We start from the raw sequence: 23,417 nt of genomic DNA, 5'->3' as shown, positions 1-23,417 counted from the left end.
CTGATATTTTAAAACAGGAATGCGAAATGCGAAATGCATCCTGGGATATTTAACGGTCTCAAATCCACACCATGGACATATTGGGCTGGGCTAGCCCCACCAGGAAGAAAAATAATCTCCGTTCACTTCAACGACTTCAACAGAGAAACACTCTGAGCATGCGCATTTCAATGTTTCCAGTCCAATTAACCTTTGCATTGGGCTGGTGGGTCTAGAGCCCCTCTTGCACCTCCAGACGAACTCAGCCGGAAGAAGCAAGCCAGGGTTGACTAAAAATGAAATAAAAGCGCCAAACTTGATATTTTATAGTACTTTCTGGGGAGATTATTTTTCTAAATATATATATATATAAAAAAATATATATTATATTTTTTTGATATATTTTTTGATTTTCATTTTCTTTTCTTTAATTCTTGTGAGAGTAGCGACTTGCCCCTAATGACCAGTCGCCACTGGTCATTCTGACCGGGGACATTTAGAATTGTCGGTCCTCCTCATCTTTTTCCGGTCAATGACCGGTAATAACCGATAACGGAAACTCTGCTATAAACCGGCCTAACTTTCACCGTCAACACCGAACCCCTTCTTCTTCGCATGGCTGTCAATATCCAGAACATTCGCTAGTTCGATTTTCTCAAACAGCAGTTTCAAGTACGAGTAGCATAGAACTAACGTTAGCCAAGTGGTGGCTCCATGATTGCTAAATCTAACGAGAGAGGTAAAATTGCCATTAAGGAAGGAAAGCATAGTATGCCTTGCGACTGTGCTTCGCAGTATGCCTTGCGAAACCCTGTCTTTCGAAACACCTCGTGATTGGTCGATGAAACGCTACCAGGAACGCCTAAAGGGCGTTCTTGTGTCATGACGGAAACGCCCAAGCCTGCAGCTGGACCCTTCTCGACTACTTGAGGAGTGCTACCAAAGACGTCATTATAGGCAAAAAGTCCTTTGTTTTCCTTGACAGCGGTCAATTTATATCTAGCATTCACCGCCGGAAGTTGTGAAGAGCCCATGCAAGTGAACGGAGCGTTCCACAGCATTGAGAAGACCCGTGTAATAATCCATAAAAATTCGACTAGATATTTTTATTTATTTTTTTTTAAAGTGGTGGGTACAAAATGATTCTCGAAATCTGGTGGGGACGCGTCCCCGGCGTAATCGACGCCTATCATAGCATCACTTTCTTCCTTGAGGTAACAAATTAACCAATTAGGTAAGAAACAAATACATTATGTCAGTGATTATTAATTATTGATCATTCATCCTGTCTCAGTAGGGCAGCGGAGTGAACTGTTGGATAACACTCTGGAGACCTGGCTTCAATTCTTGAGGATGTTAATTTCCATCAGACCATATTGAAGCTTTTAAGTGTAATGATATGTCTATTGTACTTTCATTTATAACCTTAGACAATATACATTTGTCAACCTCTGTGGGGAAGAGGAGCAAGCTGTTGGTTAACTCTGAGTCTACTCTGTAGACTCAGGTTCGAGTCCCCGCTCAAACAGCCACCAAGAAGGGGGAACCCCCCAAAGGTGGCTCTGGACAGATCTAAAGATAGCTGATTGCCAGGGGACATGAACCAGGAACTCTAGTCAACCAGGACCTGAAGCTGTGTCTCCAGCTCCTTCAGCAAGTCTTACCAGTCTTATTCCAACATGCCTTCAAGACTGACCTAATTGGTGGATATATATTACATTTAATTTACACAATGCCTATATCTGAATAACCAATGCAGGAGTTGAACATGTCTTCAGCATTTCAATGAGCAGGTCTTACCGCTGCACCAACAAGACACTTGCTGAGAAAGGTTGGGTTTTATATTGACATTATGTTTACACAATGACCATGGTTGAAAGTAATTCAGCATATGCAGGACTTGAACCAGTGCCTCCAGCGCTTTAATCAGAAGGTCACTTGCAAGACACTTGCTATGGATAGCCTGATTTCATATTTTACATTATATTCATAGAATGGTCTTATGCCAGCCATCACGTTTTGTCAATTTGGCACAAACCAATCTAATGATTGGTGTTTTGTACCGCAACAATCAGCTGATTTACATGAGCATTTTACTCAGGAGAGGTGTGTTCTGCAAATATTAAATGTATAAATAAATACACACTACAATCAGAGCACAAGGACAACAATCGCCTTTTCAGCTTTCAATTGGCTTAAAATGAAGGCCTGATGATGTAACACATAAAACACACGAACAAACTTCATCAGTGAGAGAAGCAAGTACTTTGAGACTTCAATACTTCATTTAATCTTTAATTGTTGACTTTGTCTTTGTTACACACTGCACACAATAACACGATATAACACCTGGCAACGTACACAGTCGTGCAACATCAACTTTTCCTTCCCCCTAGTACTGGTCAACACGTTCTCCAATTAACACAGCGCTATATATCAGCTGTTCAGATAGACGGGGGGCGTTCAACAACCCTACAGTCCACAGGTGTTTGTGAATGGAATAATGTTGCACAAACGTATCATCAAACTTCCACTGGCCCAGGGGCTGTTTGTTTGTTTGTTTATTAGTTTGATTTTTCGCTCCGCTTTTTTTTTTAATATTTATATTTTCCTCCACACATTTTGGAGAATTTGGTTTTTAGTAAACAAAACGGCAATAATAAATACAGAAAATATCTTAATAGCAAAAATTATGAACATGGAGAAATAAAATGTACATAAGTTTGATGAAAGGAAATAAACTGAATTAAAGGCCTAAACTTTTTACATTCAAGAGTTTTCTGTGATTTGGAGTAAGGATCACAATGGATTAAGCTGAAGCTAAGAGTAGCCAAACAAACAAATAAAAGTGGTTTAAAATAATCCCACATCTTATTTTAAGAAGCTTTTAAGATGATCTTTGTTTCTAAAGTTTACTTGAAGATGTGCAATAAACCTATGCAGGTACATTCATGAAATATCAGTCATAGTTATTGACAATAACCAAAATTGTACAGTAGGACAGGCTGCCCATTTCTTATCTTAGGAAACTAATGTTTTTTACGCAAAGTAGCGTGACAATATTGGTAAAGCTCTGAAAATACAAAAAGTATCGAAATTATTATATGGCTCACCTGAATACAAGAGTTACAATAAAACCGTCTTAATGCTGAAATGGTATTTCAACAGCAGCAAGTAAAGATGTTTGACATTCAAACCTACAATCCGTAAATGTATGCCGTGATTTTGCCGATTCGGTAGATAATAATATTTTAAAGATAATGAGATATTGGATTTAAAGGTTTCCAGTCTTGCTATGCATTTTGGGTAACTTGTTGCTAATGCTACGGCATGTTGCTTTAACTACTTGACAACACACCGACTGTAACCTTTATTTCCGAGTTATTGATGATAGCCGTAAGTAAAGACAATTAATTCGGTTTTTGGTTGCCCAGTTGTGTATAGTTTGGTCCTTTAAACATGTCAAACCATTAATTTAAACGAGATTCAACCTTTAAATGGTGTTAGTTTACTTGATAACATTGCTAACAAAATTTCAGTAACAAAAAAAGTAGGACATTATCATATGTTTATGCCAATATGGTTTGTAAAACAATACTAATACCCCTGTAAGATGATTTAAGACGTCAATTATAAACATAAACAGTAGCAATGGCTATTTTAAATCATGTTTACAGTGATAGACAGAAGTTGGTTCTGTGCAACAGTTATGGATTTTAGGTTAGAATTATATAGGAGTAAAATATAAATATACTCACTGCAGTAAAATGGGATATTTTAAGCTTGAAGATAAGTTATAAAAAAGGAAATGGGTGTACAGCCTCTGATTAAATTAATATATTCCTAAATATTTATAGATCTCTCTCTCATTCATTCATATATATATATATACACACACACACATATATATATATATATATATACACATATTCTTTTTTTATCAGCACATTTATCATAAATAGATTAAATTGTTTTTGTAATCCTTAAATCTGAATGAAAAAAACACTTGTGACCCTTAAGAAACAAAGAAACAAATCCTTTTTAGTTTCATCCCTCAAGTTTGCTTCTTCGTAAAGTGCAAAGCAGACACAGTAAACGTTTAAATATACAGTTCCCTCACACACACACACGCACACACACACGCACACACACACACACGCACACACACACACGCACACGCATATACACACCTCAACTGGACACTGTCTAAACTTGGCACTAATCTCGAAATACAAAAGGTGTAAAGTTGCTATGGATGCGGTATCCATGACGACTTAGCCAGAACATCTTAAACGTTGAACAGCAATCCCGGGTTCATCATCCAAATAGCATTGAACTATCATTCTCACATTTACTACTGCATGTTTTACAATACATTTCGTCCTTATTTTTCCTTATATCTATGCAATGAAATGACTAAGAATGTTCTTGTGCAATCCATAAAGTTAGTAGTTAAAATTAGCAAAGCAAACCTTATCTCCTAATATAGGTGCTGTTGTGTGCCAGAGAGGTGGAGTTTAATGTGAAGATCAGAAAGATCAAAGTGGTTTTCATTCTTTTCAGTTGCCTGAAGAGAAGACCAATATCATTATCGGCATGGAGTTTAACATGTAGAACCACTGCAGGAAATCTGAATCCCTGCTCAGCTAGCGCAGCTACCCACTAATCACAGATCAGCAAATCAGTTGGAATATAGTTTGTTTAAAAACTAAAGTACATTTACGCTATTTCTTTTTTACGCACACAAACCCAAATTTACAAAACTAGTAATTGAAAGAAGCTAGATAGGAAAAAATCAATTTCTTCAACTTTTACTTTCTAAAAAAAATTAAAACAGTACAGGAGTTTCAAACAATTCCAAATCCTTCTTCTAACAGGTTAACCAGTTAAATATAACTTTTTTAAATTAAAATTCTATTCCATATATTATCTTATTAATAGTTTATGGTCCTAAAATGCAGAGTTTTAAATATGTGAAGGGGGGCATGTAGGAAGAGCCTATAGCATGAAGTAACATTATATTTTCACGTCACCTCATGTCAAAATATATAACTCCCCTGGGTGCTGGTCCCCACCCCTCTGGCACTTAGTAGTAGAAAACAAACAGAATTACTAAATCATTTAAGATGTCCATGAAAAGATTTCGAAACCAGCAAGGCCTAAATCGCAGACGAGGTAACTTTGGTCAAGTACGACGGTTGCATGCAGGGATTCCAAGTAAAAAGAAAGGCGGCAAAAAGCGACAACGAGACAGATTGATTACCCAGCTATTGATTACCAGCGGCGCTATTGGCAGGAGAGATTGATGGCTGATGTTTTTGCATAAGAGTCTAAAGATGGGCGAGTTTATACCTCAGAGGCAGTGCAATAGAAGATCCAATCACGCGTCATATCATAATCATACAATATGTTAATTAAGACAACCATGAGCAAGTTTAAAGAAAAAGTTAAAAGAAGTTAAAATAAGTCGATATGTTTCGTCTTTGAGGCTTCTTCATCTGTTTTCACGTAGCAGAACGTCCACTTTCTCCAGTGTCATATAAATCCAGTGTTGTCTTCCAGTTCGTAAAACCACAAACGTGGTTACAAAGTTTGTATTTTTCCGAAGTGTGACGAAAACTGATAAATGTTGCATTGATGCGATAACAAAGAAGGTTTACACTGAATTAAGTGAATAATGGTAAATCCTATGTTAAGGCTGGATACTAGTACTTTACAGCGAGAGTTTGTATTTTTTTGCAGCGTAGCTGTATAGCTTTGGCCCACGAGAGTCACACAGCGGCCAGTAGCGGGCCGCGTCAAAACCACACACAGTAGGAACTTCTGTAAAACATTTTCATTATCATTTTTCACAAATTAAATACGAGTCCACATGAATACATTCCTCGATATAACATATATTTTTTTGCAACATTTACGATATTCTCCAGCTCTGGGTGACGATATCAATAAAGTTCTTCCTTTTTTCCGTTGTTTAATTGTCATTTTCAGTGGTTCCTACGGTGACGAGAACATTCATTCAAATAAATTGTCTTAAAACGATTCAACAAAAAGAGCGGGAAAAAATGTCCAAAAGGCTGTTCAACAATTTTTTTAGCCATACCCCCGTTTTCAAAAGAGAGGGGGAGTGGCCAAGCAGGGTAAACACGACCAATGACAGAAAGCCAGCAGTGATGATGCATTGTGCCTCATCAAATCATATCGAATCAAAAAGGCTCTTTCCTGGTTGCCGGCCGGTTTGCGTCGGCTAAAAGAGGAGGAAGAGGAGCCAGACTCGTGGATCATGGGACTCCCCTAACAGCGTCCGTCCCATGTGCAGGATGACCTCCAGGGGCCCCTCCCAGCGGGCAGTCGTCACGGCAACAGGAGGTACCTCTAAAGCGCTCGTTAACGCCTCGCTAAGAGTCGGCCTCACCTGCTTTGGAGTCCCAAACACCTGCCGGAGAAAAGGATTATTTAAACATTCATCTAATCCAATCCAGTTCAATGGATTTAATACATTTTACAATAATCTAATCCGATTCAATTTGATGCAATCAACAAACAAATTCCTTCTACGGCGGATTAATAAAGTTGTATCTAATCTAATTTAATACATTTGATACAATACAATCAAATTAATGTTACAATAAAATCGACTATTCTCCCATAAACCAATTTATCTCAACCAATCCTACCTGATCTAATATTTAATTATGAAAAATGCAAGATAATTAATAATGTATTGAAATATTGAAGCATTTCAACATCGTGACAGCAGTCTAAGGAACATAAACATGTAGAGGGACTCTCACCCGAGAGCGAGCTGTTGGACTTCTGCTTGTGGAGCTTCTCTCTGTCCTTCTTCACTTTGGGCAGGATCTTGAGCTTCATACTGCTGCTCTTACTGCTGCCTCGCACAGAGTCCTGGGGAGAGAGAGAGATAAGGAGAGAGACAGAGACAGAGAGCGAGCAAGAGAGAGAGAGAGAGAGAGTTCAGATTGGAACCATCAACCCTTGATTAGCTCTACTCCCAGAACAGTGGTAGGGCGTCTCTTTCCCTGCATGAATCGGACTGAGCAGAAAAGCATTTATATCAAGTGCTTGTTTTTTTCCTTTTCCTTTCTAAAGTGTTTTTAAGAACGTTTAACGCAAAAGACTACAATATCACGTATGCTTGCTGCGTGGATATCCAATAAACATCTGCCTGCTGTAATATCCATGTAACAGTGAATGTATGTGCGTCCAAACTACTAATACGTAGTCATAAGTAGTAAGCTATGTTAGTAAAAGAGTTGTTAAGAGACCTTTCAGAACTTTACAATTTTTTGAGCAAATATCTGTAGTGCGTCAGCAGTCTCCCACTGCCTGATTTGCCAGCCGAAGTTGGCCCGCGGGCCAGAGGTTGGAAACCAATGGTTTAAGTACCATACAGCCACACACACAGGAGACCTACCTCCTCGGAGCACTGCATGAGGGGGCAGATCCAGTGGATGTCGTCCAGCTTGTGGAGCTCCGTGCTCAGGCTGTTCAGCGTGGTCTGGAGCTCCACCTCCTCGGGGGAGTCCACCTGAGGAGGAGGAGGAGGAGGAGGAGGAGGAGGAGGAGGAGGAGGAGGAGGAGGAGGAGGAGAGAGAGGGGAGGAGGAGGAAGAGTGGGGAGCAGAGAGAGAGAGGAGCAGAGAGAGAGAGTGAGGAGGAGGAAGAGTGAGGAGCAGAGAGAGAGAGGAGCAGAGAGAGAGAGGGGAGGGAGAGTGAGGAGCAGAGAGAGAGAGGAGCAGAGAGAGAGAGGGGAGGGAGAGTGAGGAGCAGAGAGAGAGAGGAGCAGAGAGAGAGAGGGGAGGGGAGGGAGAGATGAATGAGAGGAGAGAGAGCGATGATGAGAGTAGAGAGAGATAAGGCAGAGCAATAGAGAGGAACGCAGAGAGAGATTCAAATGCCTAACTCTAACTCTAACTCACAAACCTAAACCCAAACCCATCTCTTGAACTAATGCCCAACCCTTACTCTACAAAGTTAACAAATCATTGCACCTAAAATCCCTTCAACAAAAATAACCGAAAGTACATACTCATGTTGATTCCCAAAAGCCCTTTGTGAGTAAAACATTCGGCGGTAGCTAAAGCATGCAGTCCTACGGTCTCCTTAGCGTGTGATTGGCTCACCAGTAGTTTTCCGTCCAGTAGCATTCTGGTCTCTGCCTTCAGCACCTTGCTGCTGTTGACTATTTCCACCGCTGTGCTGCGGGTCAGACCCTTGGAGACAGACACACACATACACATCTATACACATGTACACAAACACATGCCACCACCTCTGTGCCTAGCATTGTCCGTCAATACATTCAGTCCATCCATCGAAACCAACTCATATATATGTCTAGCATCCATCCGTCCTCTTGGCAATTATTTGTCTCTGTCCGCTCGTCTACCTCTCTATCATCCGTCTATCTGTCCATCCATCCAACTTTCTATTAATCAATCCATGCATCCCTCCATCCATCTACTATCTGGATATGATATACCAATCTCTTTCTTCATCCATCCATCTCTACTTCCATCCCTCATCCATCTACATTACATATTACACATTGATACTCAATTTCACATTTTTATATTCCATGTACAGTATTCCATTTCATTTACAGTTATTATTATATTTGTATTTTATTCTAATTATTTCATGCCCAGTATTCTATTTTGTTTACAGCTATTATTATTATACTTTTACTTTATTCTAATTATTTCATGTCCAGTTTGTGTTTTCTTACACTTTTTATTTTTATATTGCATTGTTGAAGGAGACTCCAGTGACTGCTGCTGTAATTGTTGTGCTTATGACAATAAACCTTCTTGAACCTTGAATCTCCCATGATGCCCTGCTCCTACCTCGGGGCTGGAGGGCTTGGAGGGGAAGGCCTCGCTGAGCACCAGGGCCGTAGCGTTGACGGCATGCGCTAGCTCCTGCTCCACTAGCTTATGGCTCTTAGCTGCCTCGCGGATCCTGAGGAAGGTCGTCACGGAAACAACACTGTCAGGATTCTAGAACCAGAGACGAGCGTTCTAGTATACGTACTAGAGTTCTAGAGATATTTTTTTGACTATGATAATGAACTACAACTGTACACACAGACACACACACACACTTAAATACTTTTTATTTGGACCTTCCCTGGTAATGAATGTGTATCAGTGTGTACAAGTGACGGCTGGTGGTGATTTTGGGTGGGCTAACGAATGCATTACATTTATTTATTTAGGCCTACTTCACAGGGCTCCGGACGCCATGAGGTCACTTTTATATCTCTGTTCATAACTTTCACATAATGTGAATGATTTTTAAACAAGAATAAGGTGTAGAGAAATGCGTGTCTTTATTTGAAGCACAATTATAAATAAAAAGAAAAATAAGGTGTTTAAAGTGCTTCACTGAACTGAAATTGAACATTTCGAACTAAACCATTAAGCAAAATAAAACTTTTTGTTGTGCTTAAAGTATTAAACAATTAAAATGTTGACCGGTCTCCCTTTGCGCAAAATGCGGCTGTAGACGATCACACACTCTTTGGTAGAGACGTCTGTGTCGCCGTCAATCATGAAGGACATCTATGTGGTGTTTCCGACGTCAGCAGCTGTCTTTTGCTTTAAGGTGTCGCTTATTATCGCAATGAATTGTGCACATGCCATCTCATTGCTATACGTCGGGTTGACGTTTAATCCATTTTCCTTCATGAGAATAATTTCGGATTTAAATTTGGTGATTGGCAACTCCTCTTTAGCAATGTTGTATGCAACATTAAATTGATCATTTCCGATTCCTTAGAGAACCTTATTGTTACTGCCTGTCGCTGAAATGCAGCTGGGAGAGGGGCCACTTTCTCTACACACTTCATGTTGGGTTATTTAGACATATGCTTTTTTAATGTTTCGATACGAAACGTTGTTGACCCGCTTACAAATGCACTATTACCGGCCATATTCTGACCTCACTCAGTAAAAGCAGTGCGTTCCGTAATGCACTGCGTAATAATAATAATTTGTGTGATATACATCGTTTGGATGATGTGTCCCCAATCTCTTCACTTCCAATTTTTCCTCCAAAGCCATTAAAGAAGACAGATTAGAAATTAAATAATCTGCTTCGTTCATTTTCATGCTAACGCCCACCATACTGCACTTGCGCTACTGTGCTGTGATTGGTCGAAAGTCACTGTACTGTAGCTACTGTGCTAGCTGGTCCATGTTCAGCCTTTGGGCTAAACTAATTTAGCCCAAATGGGAACCATATGAAGGGGGCGTGTCAGGGCACCTGTCAATCAAACGTCAATGGAAGCTTATGCTACTGTGCTTGGGCTAAAGGAAATTAGCCCAAATGGGGGCATGTCACGACACCGGTCAATCACAATGAAATGGCCGCTTACGCTACTGTGCTTGGGCTGAATGACTTTAGCCCAAATTGGAAGCATATGAAGGGGGCGTGTCACAATACCTGTCAATCAAAATTGAATGGAAGCTTACGCTACTCCGCTTGGGCTGAATACATTTAGCCCATTCACAGGAAAAAAACCAAGATATACGTATCATATATCCTGGGTTTCTCTGTCACTTTTTGGTGCAGTTGCTGCTTTAGGTTCTACCAACATTTAAAACAATGTTCTAAGGCCGTCCCTGGTGTGTACACTAACACTAACACACAGAAACAGATAAGTATGCGTGTGTTTTTGTGTGTTTCCTCAGTGTTTGTGGGGACCTTACAAGGTGATAAATCTGTCTGTCTGTCTGTCTGTCTGTCTGTCTGTCTGTCTGTCTGTCTGTCTGTCTGTCTGTCTGTCTGTCTGTCTGTCTGTCTGTCTGTCTGTGTGTTGTTCAGTGTTTGTGGGGACCTTAATTGTTTGATTAGTGTATGCGCGCCACACAATATTCACCTTTGTGTGTCGTGTGTGTGTTGTCCTCAGTGTTTGGGGACCTCACTAGGTGAATATTGTGTGTCGTGTGTGTGTTGTCCTCAGTGTTTGGGACCTCACTAGGTGAATATTGTGTGGCGTGTGTGTGTTGTTCTCAGTGTTTGCGGGGACCTTACTTGATGATGAGGGTGTCGGCCACGTTGCCCAGCTGCTGCACCTGAGCACACTCCTCCTCGGTCAGGTACTCCATGGACTGCTGGGAGTTAAGGCGGGGCCTAACCGGCCGGTCAATCTTCCTCTTGTCCTCCCACGACTTCAGCGCGCCCTCGAAAGCCTGGGTTTGAGGAGAATGTTGAGTTCGCGTTCAGTCGGCACCTCGTTACACATCGTGCCGTCACTCCCTGAGCTGCTGCCCTTCACCCCCGATATTGTAAAATCTTTGATTACAATTTTTGAACAATTTGGTTAAATTTTAACCCTTTTTAGAAATGTTCATAGGAAGTTGCTCTACAATTTGTATAGAGATGTGGTTATCTTTTCTTCCGGAGGCCAAAACGGGAGCCAAAACCAAATTATATAGATAAGGTCAATAAAGAAACATGGTCAGTCTTAACGCAAACATAGACTATATAGTGATGTGTTAGGTTGAGCGTTTCACCAATGAGTACTTTGGAGACTTTAAAATACTTCCTAACATTGTTTTTTACATTCTACTGGCTGTTCAACTGTGTAACACCGGCTAGGGTTTAGGGAGAGCCAATAGAACGATTCTTGTAAACAAAGAGAGAGGCACGGGCTGGCCTGCGTTTATTATATCAGGATGTGATTTTATTCATAACATCACTATCTGTAGATCAGCACTGACTACAGATATGTCCAGGTTATTTTACACTAGGCACTAGTATAAATCTGTGACTTCAAAATGGATCTTAACTATCTAAATAACTGGGTTATTATCCTAATCACGGCATATTCTTACGTGAACCGTTAACATCCAACCCCGAACAATAAGGCAATCAGCACGAGTGTAAACACGATCAGGGATTTCTCCTGGCGAACGCTCTAATGTAACCACGGCGACGGAGGAGTCAAGAGACACCCGCTGGGTGAGTGGACGTGGGCGAAGAACACAAAGAAGAAAACACCGACATATGGAAACACAGATGGTTAGAAAGACAGACGGACATGAAGAACAGAAAGACAGACTGTTAAACAGTCAGATGATAAGACAAACTAGAGAAGGATGGACTGACAGGTAGACCAAGCCGACAGATACATAGACAGACATGGAGAGAAACAGAAGGAGTGAGAGCAAAAGACTGACAGACGGACAGATGACTTTACAGACAGAGAGACAGACAGATTGAATCACAGACAGACACAGACAGAATCACAGACAGACAGACAGACAGATGGAATCACAGACACACAGACAGACATACGGAATCACAGACACACAGATGGACAGTCAGACAGATGGAATCACAGACAGACAGACAGACAGACAGACAGACAGACAGACAGACAGACAGACAGACAGACAGACTGATGGAATCACAGACACAGACAGACAGACAGACAGACAGACAGAACGACAGACAGACAGACAGACAGACAGACAGACAGACAGACAGACAGACAGACAGACAGACAGACAGACAGACAGACAGACAGACAGGTGTTGGGGTGTCACTGACCCGGTCCCGTGTCAGCATCTGGGCGCGGTTCTTGTGGATGATCTTGACGATGCCGGGGGGCTGGACCCAGGCCTCCCCGTCCACCTGCACCGGGACCCCCTCGTCCCCCAGGATGGTGATCTTCACCTGCCGACACTGGAGCGCCACAGAGAACCGGTTACAACAGGCTACAACTACACTGGACCAGCCAGAACCACGCTGAACAAGGTAGAACCAGCGACAGCTAGCTACAACCAGCTAGAACCACGCTGAACAAGGTAGAACCAGCTAGAACTAGTTACAACCAGCTAGAACCACACTGAACAAGGTAGAACCAGCTAGAACTAGTTAAAACCAGCTAGAACCACACAGAATCAGCTAGATCAAGTTAGAACCAGGTAGAACCAGTTCAAACCAGGTAAAACTAATTAGAACACAGAACCAGTTAGGAGCACAGACAACCAGTAAGGCATGTGTCCTCCACCAGGCATTGCGTATCCATGCGTATGTCTGTACATGTACGTGCAGAGCACATGCCTGTGTGTACGTGTAGGTGTACGGCAGGCACCTGTGCTATGCGGTGGTGCTGCAGGTTGATGACGCGGGACACGGCCATCTGCATGCTGCCGAACACGGCCACCACCTCCAGCTTCTTGTCGTCGAACGACGGAGCGCCAAAGTTCTGCACCCACGCGTCCCACATTCAGATTATACGCAACACACTGCATACATCAGTGCACGTGTGTGCATACGTGTTTAAATATACAAACACAAAAATATGTGTATGTAATGCACATAAGTATAAGAACATGTGTGTGTGTTCGAACCTGTGTGTAAACTACATGCGTGTGTGTGTGTTTGTGTACACGTGTAGGTGAATGTCTGTGGGTTCTCACGTTGTCCTCCTTGGTGCCCCCCCAGAAGTTGATGCCCCCCGCGTAGCTGGGGATGTTGAGCACGGCCAGACCCTGGAGACTGGGGAGGGACATGGACACCCCGTCACACTGGAGAGAGAGAGGGCGAGAGACTATGTTCACAAATGATGCTCACTTGTTGCAGCCACTTATGTAGTAAGTTGCTGAGTGTGTGTGTGCGTGCGTGCGTGCGTGCGTGCGTGCGTGCGTGCGTGCGTGCGTGCGTGCGTGCGTGCGTGCGTGCGTGCGTGCGTGCGTGTGTGTACCTCTAGTTGGACCCTCTGCTCCAGGTTCTTGTAGGTCTTCTGGACCAGCTCCTTCGTCCCCAGCACTCCGTACCACATCATGTTCTTAGTGCGACTACTGCAGGGCGAGAGACATAGACACACAGCAGGGTGAGAGAGAGAGAGGGAGCGAGTGAGCGAGAGAGGGAGACATGGACACAGAGCAGAGACAGACACACAGTGAGAATATGAATTCATAATTGTGTGTCTGTTGTGTATCCTTTGATGTATCTGTATGTCTGTCTATTGCGTGTATATTGCGTCTTGCCTGCATTTCTTGGGGTGTTCGTCCCTCTTGTTGTTGAACTCCAGGGAGATCTTAGCATCCAGCCCGATCCCAAAGTAGTTGTTCATCACACACTTCTCTGAACACTGGCTGCAGACCCACACAAACACACGCACACAATGAAATGGGACCCCAAAAAAAAAACAGAACCCTTTGCACTGAAATCAACCCATCCCCACCAACGAAGCCACTTTCACACATACAGGCTTTCCCTTCAAATCTCACAATCCCCTCAAGTCTTTTACTTTGAAATCGTCATTCGGCTAGCAATAAGTGTACTTTTATTTTGTAGGGCTCGGACCCAGACTTACACAGCGTCGTCGTTGAAGAAGCTGACTGTGTTGATACTTTCGGGCTTCTCCAGAAGGATGGTGGAGGAGGGGCTCAGCCCCCCCTGACCTGCACACAGGAACAAAGGGTCAATGAGGTCATCCATCATGTCATCATCTCATTTCAAATGGAACTTCATTCCAATCTGTGTACCGAGAACTTCTCAACAAACTGTAAAAGAGGACACTGTTGCAAATGATAACAATACGTGTGTATATTATGTATGTATAACTTCAAACGTAACATAAAGTATGATTTTCTCTAGTTTTGCAGCCGCTTCACACTCTTGGCTATTTATGTAACACTAAATCTAAAAAGTGTTCTATCAATTCTTGAATCCAAACTCAGTGAGTCATATTCTGCACCCAACATGGTTCTCCTCTGCACACTACGTCTTCTGGAAGTAGGCCACGAAACGGGCGTGGAAAATTACCACAATGAGCATGCGGTATTCACTCAGGCCTGGGCGTATACACACGCAGGCCACCAGGGGCGCTGGTACAGCTAAATCAATAAGACGTGTTTGATACAGGCTGTTCAGTTCTAACGTCGACCACATAATGCAAATAGGCAACGCCAACCTAAGCAGTGGTTTAGAAAATGCTAGGCATCACTTGCTTCCGCTAGTCTAATGAGGACTCTCTTAAACTCATGAAGACTAACTTAGGCACTAGATAAGTCCCAAAGAGGACTAACTTAAGAAGGGATTCTAAATGACTAGGCTAGCAACTAAAGCCAAAGCCAGTCTAGGAGCTAAAGCAGAGACAGACACACAGTGAGAGTATGGATTCATAATTATGTGTCTGTTGTGTATCCTTTGATGTATCTGTATGTCTATGTGTATTGCGTGTACATAAATTACTTTATTTTACATTTTTTAATGACTTTATCAGTCATTTTAAATGAGCCCCACTTCCTAATTGTATTCTTCAGAGGCCCGAGTGTAGTGAGAGCCGGGATAGGGAGGAGGGGAAGGGGTAGACTCACGCAGCTCAGAGTCCTTCAAATCCTGTTCACTGTTCTCTCTCTTCATGGAGGTAGACTGTTTCTGCAGCTTGGTGTGCTTGTTCTGCTCATCCACCACTAGCAAGCACACACACATACACACATGCGCACACACACAGACACACGCACAAGCGTACACACAGACAGACCCACGCACAAGCGTACAAACACACACAAATGAATATGTGTACATATTGCTAGAGGCTTGGTATGTGGTTGACAGTGTCTATTTAGTGTGTGTGTGCGTGTGTTTTATAGCACTTCTATCGTATATAACCTTTGTTGCAACATTTACAAAGACGTGACTCATGACATGAGTGATTTAATTATCAGTGCTGACAAAACCTAACCAAGCCATTCGTTATGCTGATCTCCACGCCACTCCTTCTCTTATGTAAGAATGGCCACCAGCTGCTTAGGAGCAGTTGGAGGTTATGCACCTTGCTCAAAGACACCTCAACACTTTCGTTTTTATATATTATATTATAATTGATACATGCCTCATTGTACCATCCATATTTCAAACTGAAATGATTGTCCTTTGAATGAGAAGAACTGAAACAATATCCTCACAGGCTTAATACAGCATTGTGTATCTGAGTCGCTGAGGTCATAAAAGATCCCAGGGCACTTATCGCAAAGAGTAGTGGTTTCCCCGGTGTCCTGTCTAAAACTGCCCATCCAGGCTCATTCAATCTGGCCCCCTAATCATCCTCCTGTATAATTATAATAATAATAATAATAGATTGAATTTATATAGCGCATTTCTAGACACTCAAAGACGCTTTACAATGAAGGGGGGGACCTCATTAACTACCACCAGTGTGTAGCTTGGGTGAAGCACGGCAGCCAATCTGCGCCAGAACACTCACCACACACCAGCTTGAGGTGGAGAGTGAGGGAATTGGCTGACTCATTAGTTCCCTCACTCTCCACCTCAAGCTGGTGTGTGGTGACCGTTCTGGTGCAGATTGGCTGCCGTGCATCACCCAAGCTACACACTGGTCAGCGTCTTTGAGTGTCCAGAAAAGCGCTAAATAAATTCAATCCATTATTAATTATTATTATCTGAAAACACCAGAGCCGGAAGAGTCTAACCAGCATCCCTCCGGTTGCCAGGGCGACCGGCTCCTCCTCCTCGTTGTTGCCGTGGCTCCCGTACCTTTCTCGGCCTGCTCGATGATCTGCCGCAGGGCCTTCTTCAGGCTGTTGGCCCGCAGCATCAGCTGCTCTTTGGACCGGTACGTCTTCCCCTCCATACCCCCGTCGGCGCTCTCATCGCTGGGGCTGCTGCCTCCGCCCACGCCCCCGCCGCTGCCTCCACCGCCGCCCTCCAGGATGGGCACCGCACCCGCTGGCACCACCTGGGGAGGGAGGAGGGGGGGGGGGGGGGAGATGGAGAGAAGGAGGAAAGAGAGAGATGGAAGATAGAGAGGGCAGGGAGGAGAGTGAGATAGATATGGCGGGAGGGAGGCCAGAGAGAGATGGATGGAGAGAGAGGGACAAGAACAAATGGAGAGAGGCAGGGAAGAGAGATAGAAAGAGTTGCCGCTATAAATCACAACCATCTGGACATGAGTCAATGCTCTTTAATGCGACAATGACAATGAGGGGCGGGGCCAAGGAAGGGAGGAGCCTATGTGTACGGCTCCACCGTCCAGTTAGCCAATGAGAAGGCTTCGTGGTGCGCTGCGCTCACCTGGGCTTCAGCCTCCTCGCTCAGAGCCTTCACCAGAGAGTCCAGCTTCTCATTCAGCAGAGCACACTGTTGGAGAGAGACAGACACGTGGACCAACGGACAGAGGGAGAGAGTTATTACAGGAACACGGTTAGAGAGTAGAACGCTAGGGGGACACACTGACACCGGACTATGACCACTACTGTAATCTCTCTCTCTCTCTCTCTCTCTCTCTCTCTCTCTCTCTCTCTCTCTCTCTCTCTCTCTCTCTCTCTCTCTCTCTCTCATGATCCACCTACACTGCATACTGTTACACAAGCTTTTTATATAATATGCAAGAAATGAAGACAAACACACACACACCTTCTTGGCCATGACGTCTGCCTCTGCTTTGTTCTCCGTGGCTCTCTCGTACGCCTTCCCCACCTCCACCACAAACTCATTCACCGTCCCACACAGAAACCTGGGGGGGAGACATAGGGACAGATATGGGGGGGAGAGGGATAGGGAGGGGGAGAGAGAGAGAGAGAGAGAGAGAGAGAGAGAGAGAGAGAGAGAGAGAGAGAGAGAGAGAGAGAGAGAGAGAGAGAGAGAGAGAGAGAGAGAGAGAGAGAGAGAGAGAGAGAGTTATTCATTTCAATATGTTTATTTCAACAATATGGGTTAAGATGCGAAGGTTGTTTTTGGAAGTATGTCAAGCTCACCAAAATAAAATCGCTAACACGTCGATTAAAGAAATAAAGGCAGAGAGAGATAAGGAGAAAAGGAGGGGAGGACAGGGGGAGGGTAAAGGGAGACGGATTAGAGAGTTGTGGGGGACAGAGTGAGGAGGAGTGGAGTGTTTGCAGGATGCGAGATGGAGGGACAGAGAGGAAGTGTGAGGGAGGTAAAGAGTGAGACAGGTGTGCAGGTCTGTGCAGCATCGTTAATCTGTTACACAACGTGTCCCCCCCGCAAGCTACACCTACACACCAGCACCTTCCCCCTGCTCTGGCGCACGCACACACGCACACAAACACGCCCGCACACGCATGCACACACGCATACATGCACACACACACACACACACACACACACACACACATGCGCTTACACATTTGCACTTCTTTAGCATAACAAACACGCACGCACACGCATGCACATGCGCATACATGCACACACACACACACACACACACACACACACACACACACACACACACACACACACACACACACACACACACACACACACACACACACACACACACACACATGCGCTTACACATTTGCACTTCTTTAGCATAACAAACACGCACGCACACGCATGCACATGCGCATACATGCACACACACACACACACACACACACACACACACACACACACACACACACACACACACATGCGCTTACACATTTGCACTTCTTTAGCATAGGCCTGTTTTAGTTTGTATTATTATTTGAGTCATATTTGTCAGTGTATAGCCGTCTAAACACATTTGTGTGATCTAAGTTTACGAAGGGAACGAAATAGTTTGGACCAAAGTTTTTGAGGACCAAGTAAATTGTTATGTTTGTTTTTCGCTTAAGCTTTGAATATTTTTTTTCAGCTTTGGCAAGTTTCCCTAAGCTGTTGGCTGAGAAGGACAATGTGTGCTTGAGCACGCTGGCTCTCCTGATGGATTAGTTTGTTCGACTTTGGGTCGGACCTACTTGGCAGAGGATATGACATCAGTGTGTTTGTCCGAGTCCAGGATCTTAGTCAGGTGGGATGCGACCGAGTCAGCATACTGAGTAATGTGAACCTGTGAGAGAGAGAGAGGGAGAGAGGGAGAGAGAGAAAAAAGCAAGAGAGAGAGAGAAAAATAAACAGAGAGAGAGAAAAAAGAAAGAGAAAGAAAAGAGAAAGAGAAAGAAAGAGAGATAGAGATAGAGATAGAGATAGAAAAAGGAAAGAGAAAGAGAGATAGAGATAGAGATAGAGAGGCAGAGAGAGGAAGAGGCAGAGACAGAGCGAAGCAGAGACCGAGAAAGGCAGAGACAAAGACAGAGAGAGAGAGAGATAGAATACAATTAATATAAATGCTACATTCAAGGCATGTTATTAATCAATACAAAATTAAAATTCAGAGTCTCAATCTCCAGTAGTTTGACATCCAATAAAGAAAAGTCAGATACATCGCAAGGCTTTCCCTTTGAAATTCAGATTCTCAAACAGACCTGTGCGTGTGAAAACAAACAGCAATTCTGTTTCAGGACGTAGCGTACCTGTAGAGGGAACTCTGGGCTATCTTCATCCTTCACCCCGGGGGAGGTCTTACCAGGAACCTCGTAGGTTAACACGCTCCACCTGACAGACCGACAGACACGGAGACAGATAGAAGGACAGAGAGACAGGAAGAGGTGGCAAGAGGTTCACATATCATGTCCCCTCACATCATGCTTTACTGCATAACATAAAAGGCTAATGTGGCTCAACTCATAAAAGGCCCAACTCTAACCCCGAGACCTCTGTTTATCCACCATAGTAACACTGTACCCCAATTTCAATATGTTGTAATTGATTGTCTGAGCACAATCCAGTTGAAGTTGAGACCAGACAAACTCATGTCTTCAGATCCACATCTACACTGTCCTATCCACTGTTGGCTGACAACCACCTGTGTATTCCTGACCACAATCCTAGTGCCCTTAGCCCCGCCTTCGATGTCACAGCCCCGCCCACTCAGCCCAAGCCCCGCCCCCTCCTGCTCCTACCGGTCCAGCATCTTGGTGGTGGCTCTCTCCAGCTTCTCCAGGATCTGCAGCAGTTGGGCGTCGTCGTCACACAGAGCCCCCCAGCCCAGCACCCGGGCCAGGTCGTTACCCGTACCCAGGGGGAGGACCCCCAACTGGCACTGAGAGACAGAGACAGAGACAGAGACAGAGACAGAGACAGAGAGAGAGAGAGAGAGAGAGAGAGAGAGAGAGACAGAGACAGAGACAGACAGAGAGAGAGCGAGAGACAAACAGAGAGAGACAGAAATCGAGAGAGGGAGAGGGAGAGGGGGAGACAGAGAGAGACAGAGACAGAGAGACAGAGACAGAGACAGAGACAGAGACAGAGACAGAGACAGAGACAGAGACAGAGACAGAGACAGAGAGAGAGAGACAGACAGACAGACAGACAGACAGACAGACAGACAGACAGACAGACAGAGAGAGAGGCAGAGAGAGAGAGCGAGAGACAAACAGAGAGAGAGAGAGAGACAGAGATCGAGAGAGAGAGGGAGACAGAGAGAGAGATTTAATGTTAGTTAATGAAGTCATTAATATGGACACTACCAGGCTCCGACGCAGAGACAAACATAAATGACTGGCAGCAGTGTGATAACGGTTCTGGGTTACATTTAATTAATCCCCTCTAAATAGCTTGGTTGTACATTGTCTTCCCATGCTCAAGAAGTCCTGTCTCCCCTGGGGGACTTTTATTGTGTAAATAAAGAGAAAGTGAAAACAAAGGCAGCAAACATTAGAGTCGTCACGGCGGTGACTCAACGACACCAGACTGTTTTTAATTGCACCCAGGACGATGACATTTCCAGGTTCATTAGCGACATATTGTAAATGTTCACACTGATTTAACATGCTCACAGTTCCTCTGGGTGGATCAGGCCGTTAATGGTCCGTGGCGTGTATTCAATTCCAAGTAACAGCTAGACAAGATCGCTAACGAGCGAGGCAATTAGCCGGTCTAATTGAATTATGTGTTAACATGTCAAGCGTCTCGTACCCTCTACCTCTGGCGTGCTGCTATCTCCGTGAGGTGTCTTGTGTCATGTGGATCTGGTCGACTGTTGCCAACTGTGTCACTTGTCGTTATTCATCCATACCTGTCCAAACCCTCCACACCTCGCTTTGTCACACGTTCTCCGTCCTCTTAGTCACCTATCACCTCTGTGTGCACACCTGTTCTGTTACATTTACCTGCACACACCTTTCCTCACTTGTCTTGATCTGGGGTTTCCCGTCGACCCTTGCCCTAACACCTGTCCTGATCTGTCCTCACACCTGTCCTGATCTGTCCTCACACCTGTCCCGATCTGGCCTCACACCTGTCCCGATCTGGCCTCACACCTGTCCCGATCTGGCCTCACACCTGTCCTGATCTGTCCTCACACCTGTCCTGATCTGGCCTCACACCTGTCCCGATCTGTCCTCACACCTGTCCCGATCTGTCCTCACACCTGTCCTGATCTGGCCTCACACCTGTCCTGATCTGGCCTCACACCTGTCCTGATCTGGCCTCACACCTGTCCCGATCTGTCCTCACACCTGTCCCGATCTGGCCTCACACCTGTCCTGATCTGTCCGCACACCTGTCCACACCTGTCCTCCCACAGGTCCACAGATGTCCTCCCACCTGTCCCGATCAGTCCTCACCTGTTTGTGGAGGTTGAGCTTGTCGAGCTCAGAGAGCACCCAGCCCACGCTGCCGTCCCCCCCGCACACCAGGATACGGAACGTCACAAACTTCTGGAAGAGACGCAGCCTGGGGAGGGACACACAGGTCTCAATAACAAGCATTTTGTTTAGGAATTGTTTCAACTTTTTTTTTTTCTTCAGTTTTTTGCAGTAATGCTATGGCAATACTGTGCAAGGTGCTTTTCATATAAATGTCATTCATTTTGAAATTTGAAAATATTTGAATTGTTATTAGTTTAAGTTCCAACGTATGGAAGGAAATATTAAAACTATTGTGATGTATTACTGCTACTATGACAGTTACATTAATCATATTCAGCTTGTATAGTGATTTGGTTGGAATAAAACATGTGTTGGTCCAAGAGAAGGTCCTTCAGGTTGGGGTGGGGCTGTTGCGTACCCCAGCTGCGGCCCTCCGTTCATGAGGTCCAACACCTGGGCGGGGTTCAGCAGCTGTTTGAACTTGCGGAGGAACTTGACTCCCTGGTTGTCCCCGCTCTTAGAGTTGACCAGGACTAGCAGCGGGCTGGAGCACCAGGCCGAGTTGGCCTTCCAGAAGCCTGGTGGGAAAGGCACGATGTTAAAGAGCGGGTGGCTGCTGCTCTCAGGCTGTTGAGGAACCAAGCCTAAGAATTGTACTTTTGTGTACAAGTAAAATAAGGTGTATTAAAAGTATTTCTGATTCTGAATCTCCATGACACGGGCCTTCTGCACCTAGAGGCCATCTTGTACACCTTACGCATTCAGTCCCACCACCCTGCTAGCGCTTAGAACCAAGATGGCCGCCAATTAACCTTGTAAAATAGAGGTGAATTTAAGTCATTTAGTAATTAGCTGTTATATTGGGTGCACAGAAGGACATACTTGACATGTTGGTCTGTTTGAATATAATGTATTGTATGTGTGTCCATGTGTGTGTATTCATCTATTTGTGTGTGTATGTACGTGGTTAGGAATCAATTTGTGTGTGTGTGTGTGTGTGTGTGTGTGTGTGTGTGTGTGTGTGTGTGTGTGTGTGTGTGTGTGTGTGTGTGTGTGTGCGTGTGTGTGTTTTTGTGTATGTGTGTTAGTGTTTGTGTGTGATTCAATTTGTGTGTATGAAGATATTTGTGTGTGTTTGTGTGTACGATATTTGATTGTGTGTGTGTATGATGATATTAGTGTGTGTATGATGATATATGTGTGTGTATGATGCTATTTGTGTGTGTTTGTGTGTGTAATGCTATTTGTTTGTGTATGATGATATTTGTGTGTGTGTGTGTGTGTGTGTGTGTGTGTGTGTGTGTGTGTGTTAGTGTTTGTGTGTGATTCAATTTGTGTGTATGAAGATATTTGTGTGTGTTTGTGTGTACGATATTTGATTGTGTGTGTGTATGATGATATTAGTGTGTGTATGATGATATTTGTGTGTGTATGATGCTATTTGTGTGTGTTTGTGTGTGTGATGCTATTTGTTTGTGTATGATGATATTTGTGTGTGTGTGTGTGTGTGTGTGTGTGTGTGTGTGTGTGTGTGTGTGTGTGTGTGTGTGTGTGTGTGTGTGTGTGTGTGTGTGTGTGTGTGTGTGTGTGTGTTACCGTCTGAGTCGATGCTGTTGAGGGTCGTTGGGGGGATGATGGAGACCCGACACTGACCCAGGGGACACACCTTCCCCATCTGGTCCTTACAACTGTTGTGTACCTACACACACACACACACACACACACACACACACACACACACACACACACACACACACACACACACACACACACACACACACACACACACACACACACACACACACACACACACACACACACACCAGCTTGGTATTTGTGGAGGTCATTTGAAGGACATTGGGTTTCAGTCTGCAGATTAAATACCATGGTAACCAGACTTTGGTGTGCGTGGTTGCCAAGCAGACTCTGATGTCTGTGAGTGCGTGTGTGGACTGTCTAA

At 44.1% G+C, this 23,417-nt stretch overlaps 1 protein-coding gene across 1 annotated transcript; it reads right to left on the bottom strand.

Moving 5' to 3' along the window:
• Positions 1-1,616: 1,616 nt before the first annotated feature.
• On the bottom strand, positions 1,617-23,174 carry si:dkey-172j4.3 (diacylglycerol kinase delta). The gene is made up of 22 exons (XM_056575505.1): positions 23,054-23,174; positions 21,876-22,035; positions 21,434-21,542; positions 19,769-19,908; positions 19,280-19,361; positions 18,725-18,816; positions 17,397-17,496; positions 17,055-17,120; positions 16,518-16,719; positions 15,338-15,433; positions 14,332-14,419; positions 14,003-14,110; positions 13,717-13,813; positions 13,433-13,540; positions 13,105-13,218; positions 12,558-12,692; positions 11,037-11,194; positions 8,846-8,960; positions 8,123-8,212; positions 7,415-7,528; positions 6,774-6,885; positions 1,617-6,415 (listed from the first exon to the last, which is right to left on the bottom strand). The coding sequence occupies exons 1-22, from the start codon at positions 23,130-23,132 to the stop codon at positions 6,378-6,380; spliced, it is 2,403 nt and encodes an 800-aa protein (XP_056431480.1). The 5' UTR covers positions 23,133-23,174; the 3' UTR covers positions 1,617-6,377.
• Positions 23,175-23,417: the final 243 nt, after the last annotated feature.

This window comes from Gadus chalcogrammus, chromosome 17 (genome assembly GCF_026213295.1).
Source record: "Gadus chalcogrammus isolate NIFS_2021 chromosome 17, NIFS_Gcha_1.0, whole genome shotgun sequence".
NCBI classification, from domain to species: domain Eukaryota; kingdom Metazoa; phylum Chordata; class Actinopteri; order Gadiformes; family Gadidae; genus Gadus; species Gadus chalcogrammus.
The sequence above is the reverse complement of the archived record's forward strand: the minus strand, read 5'-3'. Positions and strand labels throughout refer to the sequence as shown.

Coding starts and splice junctions, on each gene's coding strand:
- si:dkey-172j4.3 (XM_056575505.1), bottom strand. CDS start 23,132: ATGGGGAAGGTGTGTCCCCTGGGTCAGTGTCGGGTCTCCATCATCCCC. Junction 14,420..15,337: donor TTTGAAGGACTCTGAGCTGC/GTGAGTCTACCC, acceptor TCCTGTGTGCAG/GTCAGGGGGGGCTGAGCCCC. Junction 12,693..13,104: donor AGCACCACCGCATAGCACAG/GTGCCTGCCGTA, acceptor GTGGCGCTCCAG/TGTCGGCAGGTGAAGATCAC.